General features: G+C 39.4%; 2 protein-coding genes across 2 annotated transcripts; both read left to right on the top strand.

Moving 5' to 3' along the window:
* The first annotated feature begins 6,199 nt into the window (after positions 1 to 6,199).
* On the top strand, positions 6,200 to 8,809 carry LOC102706461 (peter Pan-like protein). The gene is made up of 7 exons (XM_006651262.2): positions 6,200 to 6,285; positions 6,382 to 6,624; positions 6,732 to 6,962; positions 7,062 to 7,154; positions 7,242 to 7,429; positions 8,086 to 8,279; positions 8,385 to 8,809. The coding sequence occupies exons 1-7, from the start codon at positions 6,268 to 6,270 to the stop codon at positions 8,495 to 8,497; spliced, it is 1,080 nt and encodes a 359-aa protein (XP_006651325.1). The 5' UTR covers positions 6,200 to 6,267; the 3' UTR covers positions 8,498 to 8,809.
* Positions 8,810 to 11,650: 2,841 nt separating this feature from the next.
* Positions 11,651 to 17,709, top strand: LOC102705606 (neutral/alkaline invertase 1, mitochondrial). The gene is made up of 6 exons (XM_006649921.2): positions 11,651 to 12,412; positions 15,733 to 15,898; positions 15,981 to 16,192; positions 16,319 to 16,812; positions 16,964 to 17,012; positions 17,090 to 17,709. The coding sequence occupies exons 1-6, from the start codon at positions 11,792 to 11,794 to the stop codon at positions 17,414 to 17,416; spliced, it is 1,869 nt and encodes a 622-aa protein (XP_006649984.1). The 5' UTR covers positions 11,651 to 11,791; the 3' UTR covers positions 17,417 to 17,709.
* The last annotated feature ends 1,456 nt before the right edge of the window (positions 17,710 to 19,165 follow it).

The following is a 19,165-nucleotide window of genomic DNA, read 5'->3' as shown; positions in this document are numbered from 1 at the left end:
CAATAGGGCTAGTGTTTCCGCACCATACACATTTCACAATCATCTAGATTAGATTTCCTCTGAATTGCGGTCATCCTGCCTATAGCATGCAGAGGGATGATTGTTTAGGTATATTTACAAAAGAAAAATAATCTGTGAATATAAATTTTATAGTTATTCATAGTGATCTAAAAATCAAGTCTAATAAAAAATAAAATTAAGTGAAAAAACCTCAAAATCAACACTAAATTTAAAATTAAAAAAATTAAATTTAGATTTATAAGTATAAATAGAAGCGAAAAGACGGGGTGATATAGTTTATCCCTCTCTCTCTCCGAGCCTGCCTGGGCAACTATGGGCATCATCAATTTCCACCAACAAAAAAGTGCATCATACCTATCAAGAGAAAGGGGGTCTCCACCACCACACCGCGCCACCCCTCAGAAACTAAAAAGACTTGAGGGAAACGGAAAGTCCAATGCTTGTCCGCAACAAATCAGTGCAAAGTCGCTGTGAGCTTGTGAAATCGACAATTCGTGGGGCAACTTGCACCTTATTGCGTCGATCGGTTGTGGATCTCCTGATCACGAACTTCTCTTTCGTAGGTCGATCGATCGATCGATCGTTGCCACGGCTAGAGCCCAGAAGCTGCATGATGCTAGCTAGTCAAAGTGGCACGTTCTACTCGCGCATGGCCGATCGATCGATCACCTTAAAATTGCCTTATGGATGGATGCATGGCGTTATCCATTGGCCAGATATGTGTATGCCCCTTTTCTTTCTTGTGTGCCAGACGTACTACTGAACATGAGAAAAGTAGCTAGGTAGTACCAGTGGTACGTGTTAGATGTGCCACTCGTCAACTTGTGAAGTGGACCGTATATATTGCATGGACATTTGGTTGTTGATATCATAAGTATTAAAAATATAATGTTAATGTATTTTTTTACTAAGTTCAATATGGACACAACTTTTTATTTATTAAATTTGAATTAAGAATTAGTCCCTCTTGTTCCAAACATAAACATTTCTAGATTTGAAATTCCGCACAACAATATAAGCATTTTTCAACTGCTTCCTATAATCACAATCATTCTAATAATTTCAGAGTTAATCAGATACTTAGAAATAGAATATAATCAATTCAAAATTCAAAAATTGATAATTCAAATGACTAAAAGGTAATCTTTTGATATCTCCAAAGTCTATGCTAAACAAACTAAAAATACTTATATTGTGAAACACATGTAATATTTAATAGTAGATAATTAAAAAAAAGTGTCCTTGGTATTTCAATATCATACTTTATTTGCCACATATTTCTAACATAATCTATGGTTGTGATAATAAATCAACATAACCAACGACCAAATTTTTATGATTATCGTGTCAGTTTTTTTATTGTCTAATTAATATATCTATAGAGGCAGATAGCCACATGCCATCCACGTATCCAATCGTATAACCGGTTTGTATCCAGGTTAGACTACAGTCTTAGACTTTGTGATCATTTAATTATCGCCTGTAAAGGTTAAACTTAGAGAGAGAAGGAAAAAGGGAATGTCTAACTACCTGAATGATCGTCATCGCAGTCAGCTCACTTAACTTTTCAGTTGAGTAATTTTACTGTCAAAAAACGGTAGTATCAAATTTTACAATAAAAATTATATCCGATATCTTATTAAGGATGACAAAATTGCATTTATGAGTTAGCTCATCCATACCATATTGTACGCAATAATAGAACTTATTTCGCTAGCAACAATTTACTTAAAGACAATTATAAGCATAAACTCCCTTCGATCCAAAATCTAAATATTTCTAATATTTAAATCTTGCACATAAATATAATTATTTTCAGCATTATTTATGATATTACATGTCCTACTCCTATCGTTGTTTTATATTTTACCCCACACCTATACTCTCAACTCCATCCACTTTTTATTTATTAAGAGACACCATAATTTTTATTATCATCCTTAATTACTACTAAATAACATATAAATAATTATATCTTAGAACCTAGATAATATAGACTATTAATTAAGATTGTCTTATTTATATGTAAGTGTATTTTAATTCGAGAAGAGCCGTCATATACTTTACAATGGCGTGTGCTTGTTATCTCTTCTCCGATTCATTATATTAGCATAAAAACTAGACTATATTTTATTTTTATGCATCATCCTTACGTAGATGTCAGGTTAATCGTCACTTTATCATTCCGATTTCCTCGAATGTCTCCAACAGGATATGCCCGTCTGTCCGATCCTAAATTCTTCATTCGTCCCGGTCAACATAAAGCCACCTTTCGCATCTTTCTCCCCCATATCAGCATAAATCTAACTTGACATTGCCCTAAAGATGGCACGTTACATAATTGTGGTTGACGTAGGAGCATACTTGTCAACTGGCACAGACAGGCTTACACTACAAACAACCTTACTAGTCGCTAGTGACGACCACGCATGTGATGGATGGAGACGGACGGCCACCACTGTGCTGCTTGCTGGTGACCCCTCCGCACACAAGTCCCCCCAAAAGTGCCCCAAAGTAACGCATCCACGCACTGTTCTTTCGGGGAGGAACCAATGCGTACGACGACCAGAAGCTTCGAGGGTGCTTCCATGGGAACTTGAGGGCGGGCTCCCGGTTCGGCTGCGTTCCACATGGAAACGACCGATCGATCAACGCCCAGCTCGCGTTCTCGCTTACGGGCGCGCGCGCGCGGCCGCGGAAGTCACGAACCCAACCCGTCTCAGCCACTAGCTGGCTTTGGCTACATCTACAAGCAGTGCCTATCTAGCAATCTAGCTGCAGAATTTTTCGCTCGTGTATGCGCCTCTCCGCATCTCGCTGTCCCGGTAGGTTCAGGCGCCACGATACAGTGGCAGCACCGTGTTCCCACGCGAAGGGAAAAATCATGCGTGCCCTGCCTGCGTGCGCACATGTGGGATTAGCTAGCGAGAGATCGAGGTAAATGTGTGAGGGTATTACCACTTAAGTTACCAGATCGATGCGACGCGACGCGACGCGATGCGAGAGGATTTGAGATCAGGTGGGCAACTTGACCACTCACCGACTTACGTTGTACAGACTAGCTTGGGTTCGGCGACCACGCATGCATGATTGACAGTAGTTCCACACTCGCTGAGAATCATGATCGAGAGATCCAGCGCGTTTGTGCAGTGTGGTCATATACCGATATATACGTACGACGTGATCGATCTACGTCAAAAGTACTTCGCTTCTTCGTCGATCTCGGAGCATCATGCATAGTCCGGCCGGTAGGTGCTCAACAGCTCGATCGGCGCCTCGAAGTGGCATGGTGCTAACTACTATACGTACGTATTGGGCACGTTGCCATATTATTAGCACGGCAATTTCGTCTACTTGTACTGCTTCTTAGCTCCAGCGCCCTACTGCCGGTAGAGCCGCTAGCTCAAGGGCACCGATCCATTACATAGTGGCTTAATTTTCACTTAAATAAAAAGAGTTTTACTTCCATCCTTACTTTTGTACCTCGAGGTACCAAATCGTTTCGTACCATTGGATTAGCTAAGTAGGTAGGATATGCATTGTTGGATCCAACGATCAGAAATGATTTGGTACCGCAAGATACCAGTACCTCGAGGTAAAAAAAAACGATGGGAGTAAAACTCAAACAAAAATATTGGATTAACCTTAGTATGATTCAGAGTAGTTTACCACTTTAATTACCGTGCACTACTACGGGTTCTAACTGGATTTTTTGTTTTATTAGACCAGAGATGATTCAATATTCTTAGTTACTCGTTCGGTACTTTAATAGATAACATCATTGAGATTTTTACATGTTTGACCATTCGTTTTAAAAAACTTATGTAATTATTATATATTTTGTTGTAGTTAGATTTGATTTTTTTACGGTGCTCCAAGATTGTTTTGGCCATCCATTTTACGTTGATCTAACGCTTGATATTGGTATTACCTCCTAGGAGTTAATAGATCTTTAAAAAGGAAATAAATAATATGTTGTACTTGCTATTTACAAGAATGGGAACTAATTATTGTGATAATTCCACCTGCTATTTCTCTATTTCTAATTCAAATCACATTATCTACTAAATTTCAATTTTAAAATCACATATAGATCGAAAATGAGTAGTTCAAAATTATAAGATCAAATCACATCCGAAAATTTAAATTAATCTGGTATTCTTAATTTTTTGGTGAAATTTTAATGATAATTTTATAGGAGCACATTTTTCGTTTCTTTTTCAAATATTTAAAATTTCAAATCATTGTTCCTTGTTTGTTCCCATACAAATATATTTTAGATGAAGTACAACTCATGTTTTCTTGGCTTTACAACAACATTTTATATATGGTTTAAATACACTGCAAAATTTATTGCCTACCATATAGCTGCCAATTCGGTGCCTCCGTGGAGCCTAATTTCCTTCGTGCATGGCTAAGATGGAAAGTGTAATAGTGTGCATTAATGTATCAATAATTCCTTTTGTTATTTATTAATTGAGAGAATAAATTTATATGTTTTACAAAAAATAAATCATATATTTAAGGGCTGAGATTTACCACTGCCTCTCCTAGGAGGTAATGTGCAGTATCTTAAAATGACTCATTAGATTTATTACCAAATCTATTTTAATTACAACTTAATTTCTTTTTGCATATTTTTTAATAAAACAAAATAGTCAAACATGTGACGAAAAGGTTACGACGCCATGCGTTAAAATACAGAGGGAGTACTAATTATCGTTTACCACGTGATTAACTGTCTCACGATCATCATCATACCGGCGCGTAATCATGGCAAGCCCGACCGTAGTAACAAAACTGCGAAAAGGACAATTGAGCAGAGGCGCACATTACGTACATACGTCAACGGAGTGCAACAACGGTAAAAGCCACTGGCTAATTAATTAGCTCGTTCAACACGACAGCCATCGACACACGGTATTAGCGAAGAGAGAGTGAGTGATATTCGGTTAGTTCTCTCGCCGGGAGGAGCACCACTCTTTGTGCCTGCTTGGTAGCTTTTTTATTTTTTTTGCTGTTTCTTATAGCTAAAAATACTTGGCTGGAGTAACGACAGGTAATTTTCAGAATAAAACTGGTTTTGTACTTCTACTTACAAAAGGACAAATCGACAATATAAAACCTTTTAAAGTAGGAGTACGTTCCAAAATGAGTGTTGATGCGTCTTGGCGGTGGAGAAGGGGAGATGAGGCCCAGCACGGCCTAGGAGGATGTTTTTGGGTATATGGACCCTGTTGGCCCATTGTCTTTAGGCCTAAATAGATTTCAAGTTTACCTCTCACCCCTTAATAAGGCAAAATAGAGTTCTGTGAAGAATGATGACTAGAGTCAACGACGAGGAGAGCTTACATGAACATCACAGATTGGAAAAAAAAAACGAAGTTGGGATCTGCTCTTCACTAACTTGCTTAACTTGTGGATTTAATAGCAGGTGAGTCATATATATCAGGATGATGTTTTTAGTAATGTTTCTGCTGCATGCCTGCATAGTACTCGACAGGATCCTGAATTCCTGATGCCAAAAAAACGAGTTCAAGAAAAACGTTTCGCTAGAAAGTGGATAAGTGGATCCTGTTTCGATTGCTGGATTGGTGGATTTTGGCCAAGTTGTAGAAATAGGTTAAAAATCACATACATAAAAGAACTTGGCATTACACCATTTTACCGATTATTTTTATTTAAAAACCAATGATTTGATTACTGGAGTTTGATAACCCAGCGCCTTGATATCGAATGATAATTAAGAAAAACCTAAAATTTAGTGCGTGAGAAATTTGCCAGGGATGTTGCATGGACATTGTTGACATTACATATATTAACAAGTTGTTTTCTAATCATAGCGGCTTAGCTTATGAACAAGAGTTCATGCCGATTAAAACCTACTGCTACCTTCGTTCCAAGATATATAAACATTTCCATCACGGGCCGGTAACGGCGGTAAGTGGGCCTTTCTTGGGCCGAAACGGCACGCTGACAGCCCGGTAGCCTGCGAATGGCTTGATAGCCCAATAAGATATACTGTAATAGCCTTATGAGGCATGCCGGATTGCGCCGGCCCAGTGGAGAGATCACCGCAACGAGAAGCGGCCCGGCCCCGCCCCGTCCGCCCGCTCGCCCGCCGGCCCGCCGCATCGCGTCTTCTCTTCTCTCCAAAACCCTAAAGCAAAGCCTCCCTTTTCCCTTCTCTCTCCTCCTCCTCCTCCTCGACGCGTCGCAGGCGGTGCTGCTCCTCAAACTCCAGCAATGGCGCGAGTCCGCAACGTGAGTGCCTCCCCTCAAATCGAAGCTCCTCCAAAATCTGCATGCATCGTTTGCTTGAATTGTTGTTCGGTTTGGTTTACCTGTGGTGTTGAGCAGAAGAACGGGCGGCGCGGCGGCGGCGGGGGCGGCGGCAAGGGCAAGGGCGGGGGCGGCAAGTGGAAGATGCCGGCGTCGGTGGCGCGGAAGCAGCAGGCGGCGATGGCGAACGTGGACCAGGTCAGCGGCGCGAGGATCCCCAAGAGCTTCGTGTTCTCCCGCGGCAAGCTGCCCTCCACCCTCCGCCACCTCCAGCAGGACCTCCGCAAGGTCATGCTCCCCTACACCGCCCTAAATCTCAAGGTGCCATATCCTTGCTCTTCCTCCGTCGCAGCACCAATCCATTGTTGAGATGTCTTGGCGTGGTCACGAGCCGCAATCCTGTGTTTTTCCACTGAAACAATCAACAGGAGAAAAAACGGAACAACCTTAAGGACTTCATCAATGTCTCCGGGCCACTGGGTGTGACACATTTCATGATCCTCACAAATCCCAAGAGCTCGCCGCACTTGCGCTTGGCGACGACACCTCAGGGTCCTACCTACACATTTCAGATAAAGGAGTATGCTCTCGCTGCTGACATTGCAAACTCACAGAAGCGACCAAGGTGCCCCCCAGAGATATTCAAGAACTCACCTCTGGTATATGCCGTTGCTTTTCTTCTTGTGGTTTTCGTAATAGCATCGTTTGGGATACTGCGACCTGATATCTTACTTTGCGGAATCATGTGGTTTTGGCAGACCGTACTCGGTGGCTTTGGGGGTCTTGACAAGCCTTACAAGAGTTTGGTTGAGTTCTTTAAGTACATAGTCCCCTCTGTTGATCCAGCAACTGTAAGTAGCAGAGTTGTATCTTCAGGATGGAACTTAATTGTCTTATTTTCTAGCATATGTAAAATGATTTTATGTTTTACATGGCAGGTTAAACTTTCAACCTGTCAAAGAATTTTGTTGTTACAATTCGACAAAGAAAAGGAAATTATTGATTTCAGGCATTACTCCATCAAGCTCCAGCCTGTTGGTGTTACCCGCAAGATTAGAAAGCTCATGCAGAACAATCAAGTGCCAGACCTAAGGGAACTGAAAGATGTTAGCGATTATGTGACAAAGTAAGGATTAACTCCTCGTTTAAATTAAGTATAATGGGGTATTGTGAAGTATCTTAGAAATATGTTAACACTCTGCTGCTTTAATCAGTTGTGAATAAAACATTGTTAAGGAGAAATGCAAAATTGCAAACAAAGACTCAAATTTATTAGGAAACCCTCAATGGTTTAAAATGATGAAATCCTCGGCAGCATTGCTCTGTAGATGCTTTGTATCTAACATCCAGGACATATGTAGAAATTATAGAATGTGTGAGAATTCTAACTCCTCCTTTGAGCGACCTGACAGTTAAAATAAAATGGTCTTATCTAATATAGCATCACAACACTAATAGCCATCACAGATTTCTCAACAAAAGTTGAAAGTATTATATTCTAGACCAGCTTGAGGATTAATATGCAACTATCCACTGTGCTGTCACTACAAATTAGCAATTCATTGGGGATATGTGATCTTGTTTTTGGAAGAGCATAGAACCATTAGTCAATTTTGTTAAATATTTTCATGTTTGAGAATGGAAATGAATCTATTCTAGGTGTTTGCTATCTGAGTACATTTATTTTGATAATGAAATGCAGAAAATGGGTCTGGTTTTACTTGCCCTCTTTATGTTTTATTTTTATAATGTTCCCTGTCCGTGTACTGCTCCATTTGCCAGAGCTGGATACGGATCAGAAAGTGAAGCTGACGATGAAGCAGCAACTGTAAATCTAGCTAGTGATGTTGACAAATTAAACCGAGCATCCAGAAAAAGCGCAGTCAGACTCCAGGAGATCGGACCAAGGATGACACTGCACTTGGTTAAAGTTGAATCTGGGTTATGTTCAGGAGCTGTGCTATACCCTGAACCTGGTGAGTTTCCTACATGCTGTGGTGCTTTGCAGAAATTCATGTGAAATGTGTCTTTGTGTTTTTTTTATCTTTTCCTTTGGTTCATTTTGCCCCCTCATAATACAGTAGCCAAAGAAGGGGCAGAGGAGGAGGGAAAAGATGTTGACGAAGAGATAGGACAAGAAGATGAGGACTTAATGGATTCATATGATGACTCCGAGGATGAGTCAGAGGAGTAATTTGTATGGGATTGAGGGAAGCACTAGCCGAACTGCCTAACGAGGATCTCCAGCAATTTGAAGCCTCCACACAGCCGAGGGAGATGCAAAGATTACCCTGAGTCTGCGTTTTTCCGCTAAAATGATAGGCCTTTAGTAATGTAATGTGCTTACGTTCATCCCAGTTTTGTGATATGGTTTGCAGATTTAAGCATAGCGATCACAACAAAGTTTAGTGGTACTGTTCTGAGAACGAACATTTTTGACCGTGATGTGGCTCAGGGTCGCGGTAAGATGACCAAAATTCTTCTTTGCTCGCTGTGATGTATTACATATTCTGAAGGCAGTCCTGGCTGTTTGGATGACATACTCAATTTGTCTAAGGTTGCCATAATATTTTAGCTAACTTGCCTAAGATTTGGCTAACAAAATAGAGTCACACTTTAACTAGCATGTGATAAGTGTGTCACACTTTTTATATCATAGATATGTGGGCCATGAAAATAGAATCTTAGTCACAAGTGTTAAATTTGGCTAACTTGAGGTAGGGCAAACTTAGGCAAGTTATGGTAATTAACCAAACAAGCCCAATTTTGCAGCTAATGTTAGCCAAGGCATGTCACAGCTTTGCAACTCCCTCTTTTCGCTGGTGATTATAAGCTAAAATTTAAATTTTTAATATTAAGTTTGGAGTTGATTTTGAGGTTTTTTTACCGATGTTTTGGTCTTAGCTTTTAGATCGCTAAGAATACACGTGTAAAAATAATTTTATTCGTGAATTTTTATTTATAAATATGTTATTTTTTCATCGGTGATACGATAATCAGCCTAGTGTTACCTTCGCTCCACGACATATTACATTGTGTTTCGGCTATCTCTACGTATGTGGATGCTACGTTCATACGCATACTAGTAAATTTCAACCCAAAACATATTCATTGATTTTCTCTCATTTTCTATCATGGAACAGAGGGACTGAGGGAGTAGTAGACTGGAACATATTGATAGATTTTCTGTCATGGAAGAGGGAGTACTGAGCGGAGAATGCTTGAATACTAGAATAGGACCCCGCGTTTACGCTCATGCTCATGTTTATAATCTAAAATTTAAATTTTTTTAACTTTAAATTTAGAGTAATTTTTATGTTTTTTATTGAAGTTTATTTTTTAGCATTGACTTTGTATCGTTTATATCGCTAAGAATACACATATAAATTTTTTATTCATAAATTATTTTCGTTTGTAAATATACGGTTTGGCTTCTTTCATAAAACACCCAAGCAATTGCTCTATAGTGTTCTCCTTGCGTACCCTATGAACTGCATGGCTCGGCGCTTAGCTTTTTTTTTTCTTTTTATAAGCACAAGTAAAACAGTTTTTAACGATCAAAAATAATTTTATGTATATAATTTTTATACGTGTGTTCAGTAGTCTAAAAGTAAAAATTAGAAAAGAAACAGCGGCAAAAAATTCCTCGAAAACACTTTTAAATATAGGTTAAAAATTTAAATTTTAGTTTAAAAAACATGTATGTAAGTGAAATAGCGGGGGCTGAGGGGGCGTGGTCTAAGATCAACGTGATCGGCGCGCATTCGCGTGCTTCACCCTAACGAATCAGCGTGCAACTGTACAATTCTTGGGGCAGCCACGCATTATTTCGAGATGAAATTAAAAGGATAAAAATTATAGCAAAGTTCATATATAAAAATATTATACATAGAAATATAACAGAATACACGTAGAAATTTGCACATATATACCATCTAGATGATATTTTGTAGGTATTAATTTTGTGCATAACCTTACATATATAATTTTATGTATGAAATAAATTGAAATTATATACAACCTTTGTACCATGGTCAAATGTTCACGCACACTTTATATATATATATATATATATATATATATATATATATATATATATATATATATATATATATATATAACTTTCTACATATAAATATTCTACGTATAAACTTCCACATATGAATATTATATACACAAATTTTATACATATAAATATTATATACACAACTTTATGTATATAAATATGAGACACATGAACTTTATACATATCAATATATAAATATTATATGTATAGACTTGTCTGGTAAAAAAACATGGTGGGCTAAAATAAAAAAACTGACAAAGAGTACAAGACCTAAAAAAACACATTCGCGATCTCTTGAAATGCTAGCGTTCGCGCAAGAGCCATTTCCCTTCATGGAGGCATGGAGCAAGGCAGGCCAGATGTTTACATTACATATGGGCAGAGGATATTTTCACATTACACGGGCAGATGGGCTGGTTTGGTTCAGGGGTGACGGCAGAGTTGAAGCCGTGTAATACTTTTATCTTTTTTTTTTCTTCTTATGTTTATAAGTTGAAATTTAGATTTATTAATTTTAAAGTTTTTTATCGTAGTTTATTTTAGCTTTTATTTTTTATCGGTATTAGAACACGTATAAAAAATTTGATTATACATGTACCATCAGACCTTTTGTTTTAAAAAGCTGAACAATGACTCCTAGGTGCTGCTAAGCTGCTTGCTCGGCTATTCCAACGCGAATTTCCTTCTCCTACTGTGCGGATCGGACACGCCACCCACGACTTCACGCCACAGCCACACGTGTGGCTTATCTCAGGGCTCTACGATGGTGGTTGGGAAAGACGTGTAACCTGCACTAATTTGCGAGACGAGCCTACATGATGCCACAGTAAATATTTACTGATTATAGATTAATTAGGTTTAAAAATCCATCTATCAGATTAACTCTTATTTATGAAATTCCTTTTTATTAGTTTATATTTAATAATAATTAAATTAGTGTTCAACATCAAGGCCGCGTTCTTTTCCTGTAGTTAGTTAACTTATCCTCTTGTTTATCGCGCGCACGTTTCCCGAATGGCTCAACCGTGTACTTTTTGTAAAAAATTTCTATAGAAAAGTTATTTTAAAAAATCATATTAATTTATTTTAAATTTTTTTAATAATTAATAATTAATTAATCATATACTAATCTATCACTATGTTTTTCGCGCAAAATAAGTTAACTTACCACGGCTCCAAACGAACGCGGCCCAAATGTGACACGAAGTAACAAAATTTTAGACTCATCTAGACACCCATAAGGTTAACACTTCCCTAAAAACGAAACTGACCCATGGTTAACGAATTGATCGCAGTTTGTCATTAACACCGGCGTGGCGGCTCGAGCCTCGCTTCCGGCGTCGGCAAATCCAGAAGGCCTCCGAATCCGATCGAGCCCGAAGCTTTCTTCTTCGGCAATCCAAATCGCGCTCGCTCCGCCCAATGGCGGCCGCCGCCATCTCCCACCTCCGCCGGGGCGCGCAGCGGCACGCGCTCCTCTACCTCTCGGGACGCCGCTACTCCCCCGCGGCGGGGTTGGCGCCCCTCGCCGCGGTCGCCGCCCGCCGCCTTCTCTCCACGTCGGTGGAATCCGGCTCCGGCGCTTCCTCGACGGGGGAAGGCTACAAGCCGCCGCTCTTCGACCCCTTCCGCGCTGCCAGCCTCGCCTCGTCGGCCCCGTCAATAGAGTCACCCCCCATCGAGGAGCTACCCGACGATGCGCCGCCCCCGGAGGAAGAGCCTGGGCCTCCTGCGGCGTCCGAGAAGGATTCGGTGGCGTGCCAGCACGAGTTGGAGGGTCTGAAGGCCTGGGTGGAGACGGTGAGGAGCAGGGTGGAGTCGACACAGGAGAAGGAGGCGTGGAGTCTGCTCGGCCGCTCCGTCGTGAACTACTGCGGCACCGCAGTGGGGACGGTGGCGGCGAACGACCCATCCACGGCGAGCCAGATGCTCAATTACGACCAGGTGTTCATTAGGGACTTTATCCCGTCGGCCATCGCGTTCCTCCTCAAGGGTGAGGGGGACATCGTGAAGAACTTCCTGCTCCACACTTTGCAACTCCAGGTCAGTTGCCACTCGCCCGAACATTGGAATAAATGCTATGCTATCCGTGGTAATATATTTTGTTATGCATGTTTAGTTGAATGTAGCTGTGGTAATGTGCGGTAAGCTATAAAGCTTGGCTATGGATCAATTCCATTGTGACGATAGTGGAAAGAGAAAATCTTCTGTATAGTATACTTTATAATAGCCTTTCTGGATAATACTAGCAATTGTTCTAATAAACTCTTGAGTAGATTCTGATCATTGCATTTATTGCAGCAATGTCAAATATTCTTGCACCAGAAACTTGAGTATTAAGTAACACAAAAATACTTCAATTACAACCCAGCATATTTTTTTCTGACTTGACAATTCTTTTTGGTCGGACTTCAAATGACGACTTGTTTGAGTACGAGCATTTTGATGGATCTGAATTTATGTACTATATTTGCTAAATTGCCACTGATGTACATTTGTCATGATATGTCATATGTGCCTCTGTTATATAACTAGCAATATACCCGTGCTAACGCTACGATCTAATTTAATAATGTAAATAAGATATTTTAAATTCTTTTAAATGCAACCATATAGAAACCAAACATTCGAACTTATTTGCATAATTGGTGTTATTCTCTTCACAGTTGACATAATTATACCATCCTATTACAAACGATAATGTACCAATATGTATGCGCACACACATAAAATACTCTAATCAAGTAGCATTTTTAATATAAAATTAGTGAAGTAAACAAAAGTATCATTAAACATGTGTTAGTGTAACAGATCAACTGTGGAAGTGGTGTTGCACCAAGCATCTTCCAACATACATTGCTACTATGAAGGACAAATGTGTTAGCCACAGGAGTGCTACTGCGCCATTTGCCCACCAACATTCATTGTGGTTAAGAACGATACAGGCAACAACAGTGTGATCCACCAATCTCCAGTGATTCAGGGAAATAGTTTGTCTTGTGTATAGAAACTCTCTTAATATAGAAATAGTATATCAAATATTATCCATCATAAATTAAAGATCCTTATATGGAAAAAATAATTAAATATATAAGATTTAAGAACGAAAATTCTTAAGTAGTGATCCTTCCACAATACGTTGTTGACTTTCCATACTAAAGGTTTATGTTAAATGGAAACATTTACTTATCATAAGGAAAGGAGGATCTGGATCATTAAACCTCTTACAAATGTTTTAGACCGTCGGATATGTCATACGATGATGATGATGAGTAAAACGAGTTGATGCTTTATAGGGTAGATAGTACTATAATCTTGTTGTGACATTTTCTTGTTTGTTGACCTAAAAGTTCATTATGGTTTATTTAAATGTAGCTATTTGAGTAAATATGGTTTCTTTTCATTTTTGGCAATGGTACATGACTTAAGGAGGTTATCGTTGATATTTTTTTCTAGGCACATTCCTAGTGTTACACACGGTGCTCTGCTTCATCATAAATTTTTAATTGTTGTGCATATGCAATGCATAACATTTTCATACTAAGCTGCATCTAGAATCAGAACACAGTACCATTGATGATTCCTGCATGGCAACATTTCTGCTTGACCAAGTTTTCTACTGATACTCAAGATGCATTATTATATCAGTTGGTGTGGCCTAGGGCTACTATAGGTGGTTCTACATGGTTATCTACTTGTCTATACATGCAAGGTTGACATAGTACAAGGGACAGGTATAGGAAGTGATGTTACCATTTAGCATCAAGTGATTCAAGTGCTAGCCATAGCCCATTCAAATCAAAAACAAAGAAGAGTACTGTGATACTGCTTGACAGCTAGAACATGGTATTCTGTAGGGACGGCTCCACAGAGAGATACCATGTTGCAAATCTGCAATACTTGAATTGTGTTATATGTCTGAAACGTTTAGAACTTTTGAGTCTGAAACCAGAAATGACAGCAAGGTTCAAAATAAATTTTACCAATTTCTGTCAAGTTTCAAAGATAAACTTCAATCTAAAGAAATTTTAAACTAATTAAAAAAACTCTTTACTGGGTTCAAAATCAAATTCTATATCTTGTCATGTTTCAGAACATAATTTGGCTCTCTCGCCAGATGAAGACAAGGACAGGGTAATTCCATTATGGATGTGAGATTTGGGGCATTGAAGCACAGAACTATGGCTGCGTTCTTCTTATAGATGAAGATAAAATAAAAGATTTTTTGGACTTTTGTTGTACCTATTTAATGGTATAAACAGTAGAATTATCTGCTACAAAGTTGAAAATCTATTTTAGAAATACGCGATGATGAACTGCTATATATTTTTTTTTGGGGTAAAAGATACACTGTTTAGCAGTCCGGAAGCATGCGCGCAAAAACCAAGGAAAAATCTATGTAAAAGAATGCAATCAGTCTCAGGCCCCGTCTAGTTCCCAAAAATTTTTGGGAGGGGTCACATGGACACGTACGGTCACATACTTAAAGTATTAAACGTAGTCTAATTACAAAACAAATTTCAGATTCCGCCTGAAAACCGCGAGATGAATCTTTTGAGTCTAATTAATCCGTCATTAGCACATGTTGGTTGCTGTAGCGTTTATGGCTAATCATGTCCTAATTAGGCTTAAAAGATTCGTCTCACGATTTCCCCCATAACTGTGTAATTAGTTTTAATGTTCATCTATATTTAATATGCTCTATTTAGATGTTTAAAGATTCGATGTGATGTTTTTGAGAACTAAACAAGGCCTCAGAGTGTGGATTTTGGCTACATGCCACCACCAATGACCAAACTGGTTGCTGCCTGTTGTCACTTGGACAATGTTGTGCTTTTGCCTTTTATGATATTCATTCATGATTTTACCGAGAACAAATTCTTAGTAAAACCTTATGCAATGTTTTCAACCAGCACTAACTGATCTTGGGATACTGTTAAAAATCACTTATTACTTTAGTTGGTTTTTAGTAAGTTAGTTAACGCTGGTTTAATACTCTGGTAACAAGTAGGAGTAGTTCTAAGCTGTAACTCACAACATGAATATGTTCTTTTGAAAAGAAGAGACACACTCATACTTATGCTGAAAACATGCTCTATAACTTCAATAATAGGTCCACTAATGTATCCAAACCCCTGAGAATAGTATCAATCAAATTTCCAAAAATATATATCTATTTATGGGGGATAGTATGAAATGCTGCATTGTGCACGATTCATTACATCACACTGCTATCTCATCTATGGTAAGCTTGGTAGCTGAAGATTCGAGTTATTTCCTTTCTTTTATTTTGTATCATTCTTAAAATATATGATCATTTGGTGTTTTTTGAGAGATAAGTCACTGATTTTTGAACTTGTCAGAGTTGGGAGAAGACAGTTGATTGCTACAGTCCTGGTCAGGGATTGATGCCTGCTAGTTTCAAAGTTAGATCCATACCTCTGGATGGAAACAGTGAAGCATTTGAGGAGGTTCTTGACCCTGACTTTGGAGAGTCAGCCATTGGACGTGTTGCGCCAGTTGATTCTGGTGAGTAAGCTAGGCATGCTCATGCTGTACTTTTGAAGATAATACTTATTTTGGGATACTTTATACCATGTCTGTTTATAAGGTCTTTGGTGGATAATCCTGCTGCGGGCATATAGTAAAATTACTGGCGACTATGCACTACAAGAAAGGGTTGATGTGCAGACAGGCATCAGACTAATCCTGAATTTATGCTTGTCTGATGGATTTGACATGTTCCCAACATTGTTAGTCACTGATGGATCATGTATGATCGATCGACGGATGGGAATACATGGGCATCCTCTTGAGATCCAGGTAAGCTAATGCTTGACATTTGATTTTGACATACTCATGCTTTCAGTGGTTACCAGGCTGGTTATTTTTCAAGTCCTACTCACAACTAACGTAGTTGTATTTGACCTTATAATATCTATTTTGCAGTCTCTGTTCTATTCTGCTTTGCGATGTGCCCGTGAAATGGTCAGTATAAATGATGGATCTAGCAGCTTGATACGTGCCATCAACAACAGGCTCAGTGCTTTGTCATTTCACATAAGGGAGTACTATTGGGTTGATATGAAGAAGATAAATGAAATTTATCGCTACAGGACTGAAGAGTATTCCCATGATGCTATCAATAAATTCAATATCTACCCAGAACAAATACCTACTTGGCTTGCAGATTGGATTCCTGAAAAGGGTGGTTACCTTATAGGAAACCTACAACCAGCTCACATGGATTTCAGGTTCTTTTCTCTTGGAAATCTATGGGCAATTATATCTTCTCTAGCTACTCAAAGGCAAGCTGAGGGTATCCTGAACCTCATTGAAGCTAAATGGGATGATATAGTTGCAAATATGCCTCTCAAGATATGTTACCCTGCTCTAGAGTATGAGGAATGGCGTATCATCACTGGCAGTGATCCTAAAAACATGTAAGCAATTGAAATTTTATTTTTTACGATGGCTATATCACTTGTTTTGTGCTGATATTGAAACCTAAATTTGCCAGGAAGTACTATTAACATTAACCAGAATGGATTGCTTCGGTATTTGATTTATTTCTTTATACACCTGTTATTGCAGGCCCTGGTCATATCATAATGGTGGATCTTGGCCTACACTGCTATGGCAGGTACATTTGACATACCACTAACTTTGTCTAATATTTCCTCTGATTGTAAGTTTAATCATCTGTGTTTGTTAATTTAGTTCACCCTAGCCTGTATCAAGATGGGTAGGCGTGACTTAGCACAGCGAGCTGTTGAAGTTGCAGAAAAGAGGCTCTCAGATGACAAGTGGCCAGAATATTACGACACAAGGACAGGAAGGTTTATTGGGAAGCAGTCGAGGCTATATCAAACTTGGACTATTGCAGGATACCTTAGCTCTAAAATGCTTTTAGCCTGTCCAGAATTGGCATCCATACTGATATGCGAGGAAGATCTCGAACTACTGGAAGGTTGTGCATGCAGCGTGAACAAGAGTGCACGAACCAAATGCTCGCGTCGTGCAGCAAGGTCGCAGGTTCTTGTGTAATGCCACACTTGTGCTTGACTACCGAGATGGGCACTGCTCATCCTACTCTGTTGTAAAGGACTTTTACGGTGCTCTAGTTAGCTTAGTTACTTCACCAGGGTGGCCACCTGTGCCGGCTATTTTGGCAAGCTTGTGGCTAATCCATTCATATAAGAGTATCCGTTTGTATGTACATTTTACCAAATCAAGATTGCATACTACACAAAGCCGATTAACTCAAGTTGATTGGCCCTTTGTAAACTGATGTAAATATTGCCACTTTGTGATCAACATATGGGCGAATGTTTCTGACAGTGTTCTTGCTCTTGCCTCTGATAAAATAACTAGTGGTTCTTATTTCAGCTGACTGAGGGCCCAGAAGTGATGAGCGCCAGCACGCCGTCCAGCTGTTGCATCCAGCAATATTTAGGAGCAAGCAATCATAGGTCAAACTGTCAGGTCCGTAAATTCATACCAATTAAGCTCTTCTCCCCAGCCAGCTAATATGTGCATCCTGTCCTGTTCAAACATCGAGTAGTAAAGACTCGATTGCAGTCAAGATCTGAAATTGATTTTTTTTTTCACTGATGCTTTCTCTTTAAGTTCTCTGATTGGTCCGTGCATCCTCTGCCACTCAAATGAACAGGGAAAAATTCATATCTGGGGTACTTGATTCTAATTGCTGCTGCAACTTCTAATGGCTTCGTCCCCCCAAAAAACTAATTGCTTTGGACAACTCAGTCTTAATTTTGCTCTACTGGTGCGTATTGAGCATTTAACTTCTGCACAAACTGACTTGACAAATGGTGACCACTGAGTCTGACTGGCCACTTTTAAATGCTCTTACATTGCACTGCTTTCACTTATAATATGTAGGTGTTTTGTTACTGTTTGTTGATCAGAAGTTCATACATAACACAATCATGGCTTTGCATACTAGCAATAGGGTTGCACTGCCTTCTTTCAACATGCACTGGGAAAGCACAGGTGCTACCCTGCTGATCTACTCTGCCATTTATGTCTTGTTCACATCACCCGTAGGAGCCAGGCGGTTCCTAAAACTGTGAGGTCTCCCTTGCAGGAACGAATAAGATCCAGGCAAGATCTTTAGCTTGGCAATTGGTTTGTTTTGAATGAAGGTTAGCGACTCTACGAACTGCAATATTTATGGTGCAATTTTATGATCATACGTTACCCATTTATGGTTATTTCATGAAGTGTCACTGGGCTGCTCTGCAGGATCAGCTGAATACAGTTGTTGGGGGGAGCAGAGGAGCATTCAACAAAATCTGGACCTAAGAAGAAGAAACTAAAGTATGGTAAGTCTTCGAAAGCTAATTCCATGAAAAATAAAGAGACATTGGAGTGTTTACATCGAGTTAGTGATCATGGAGTGTCACAATCGTCTAAATAGATGTCATTTAAGGGGTTTCTTGGGCTGGATAGGTTTGTAACTGTACCTACCTTATAGATTTCGACTGCCAAGAGAGTGAGGCTATCTTTTGAGAATCGTGTTGCGAGAGTTCTCTTTTCAAGGAAGATGCAAAAGATATGGCCATTAAATCTGGAGCCGTTTGCATGCGTGCATTAGATTTTGACTAGTCGGGTTGCTGCAGCAGTAATACCCTCCAGAGTGTTGCATGCTTTCAATGCCTGTTCTGAGTCTCCCTGTTGGGCAAAGTTTAAAATGCAGTAGCATTTCTTTTTCTTTGCTACTGTTTCTGTTCTTGCAACTGTTTCTGGACATGGCGTGGATTCCTGCCTATCTGT

Source organism: Oryza brachyantha, chromosome 3 (assembly GCF_000231095.2).
Source record: "Oryza brachyantha chromosome 3, ObraRS2, whole genome shotgun sequence".
Taxonomy (NCBI): Eukaryota; Viridiplantae; Streptophyta; class Magnoliopsida; order Poales; family Poaceae; genus Oryza; species Oryza brachyantha.
Note: the sequence above shows the minus strand (reverse complement) of the source record. Positions and strands in the feature narration are given on the sequence as shown.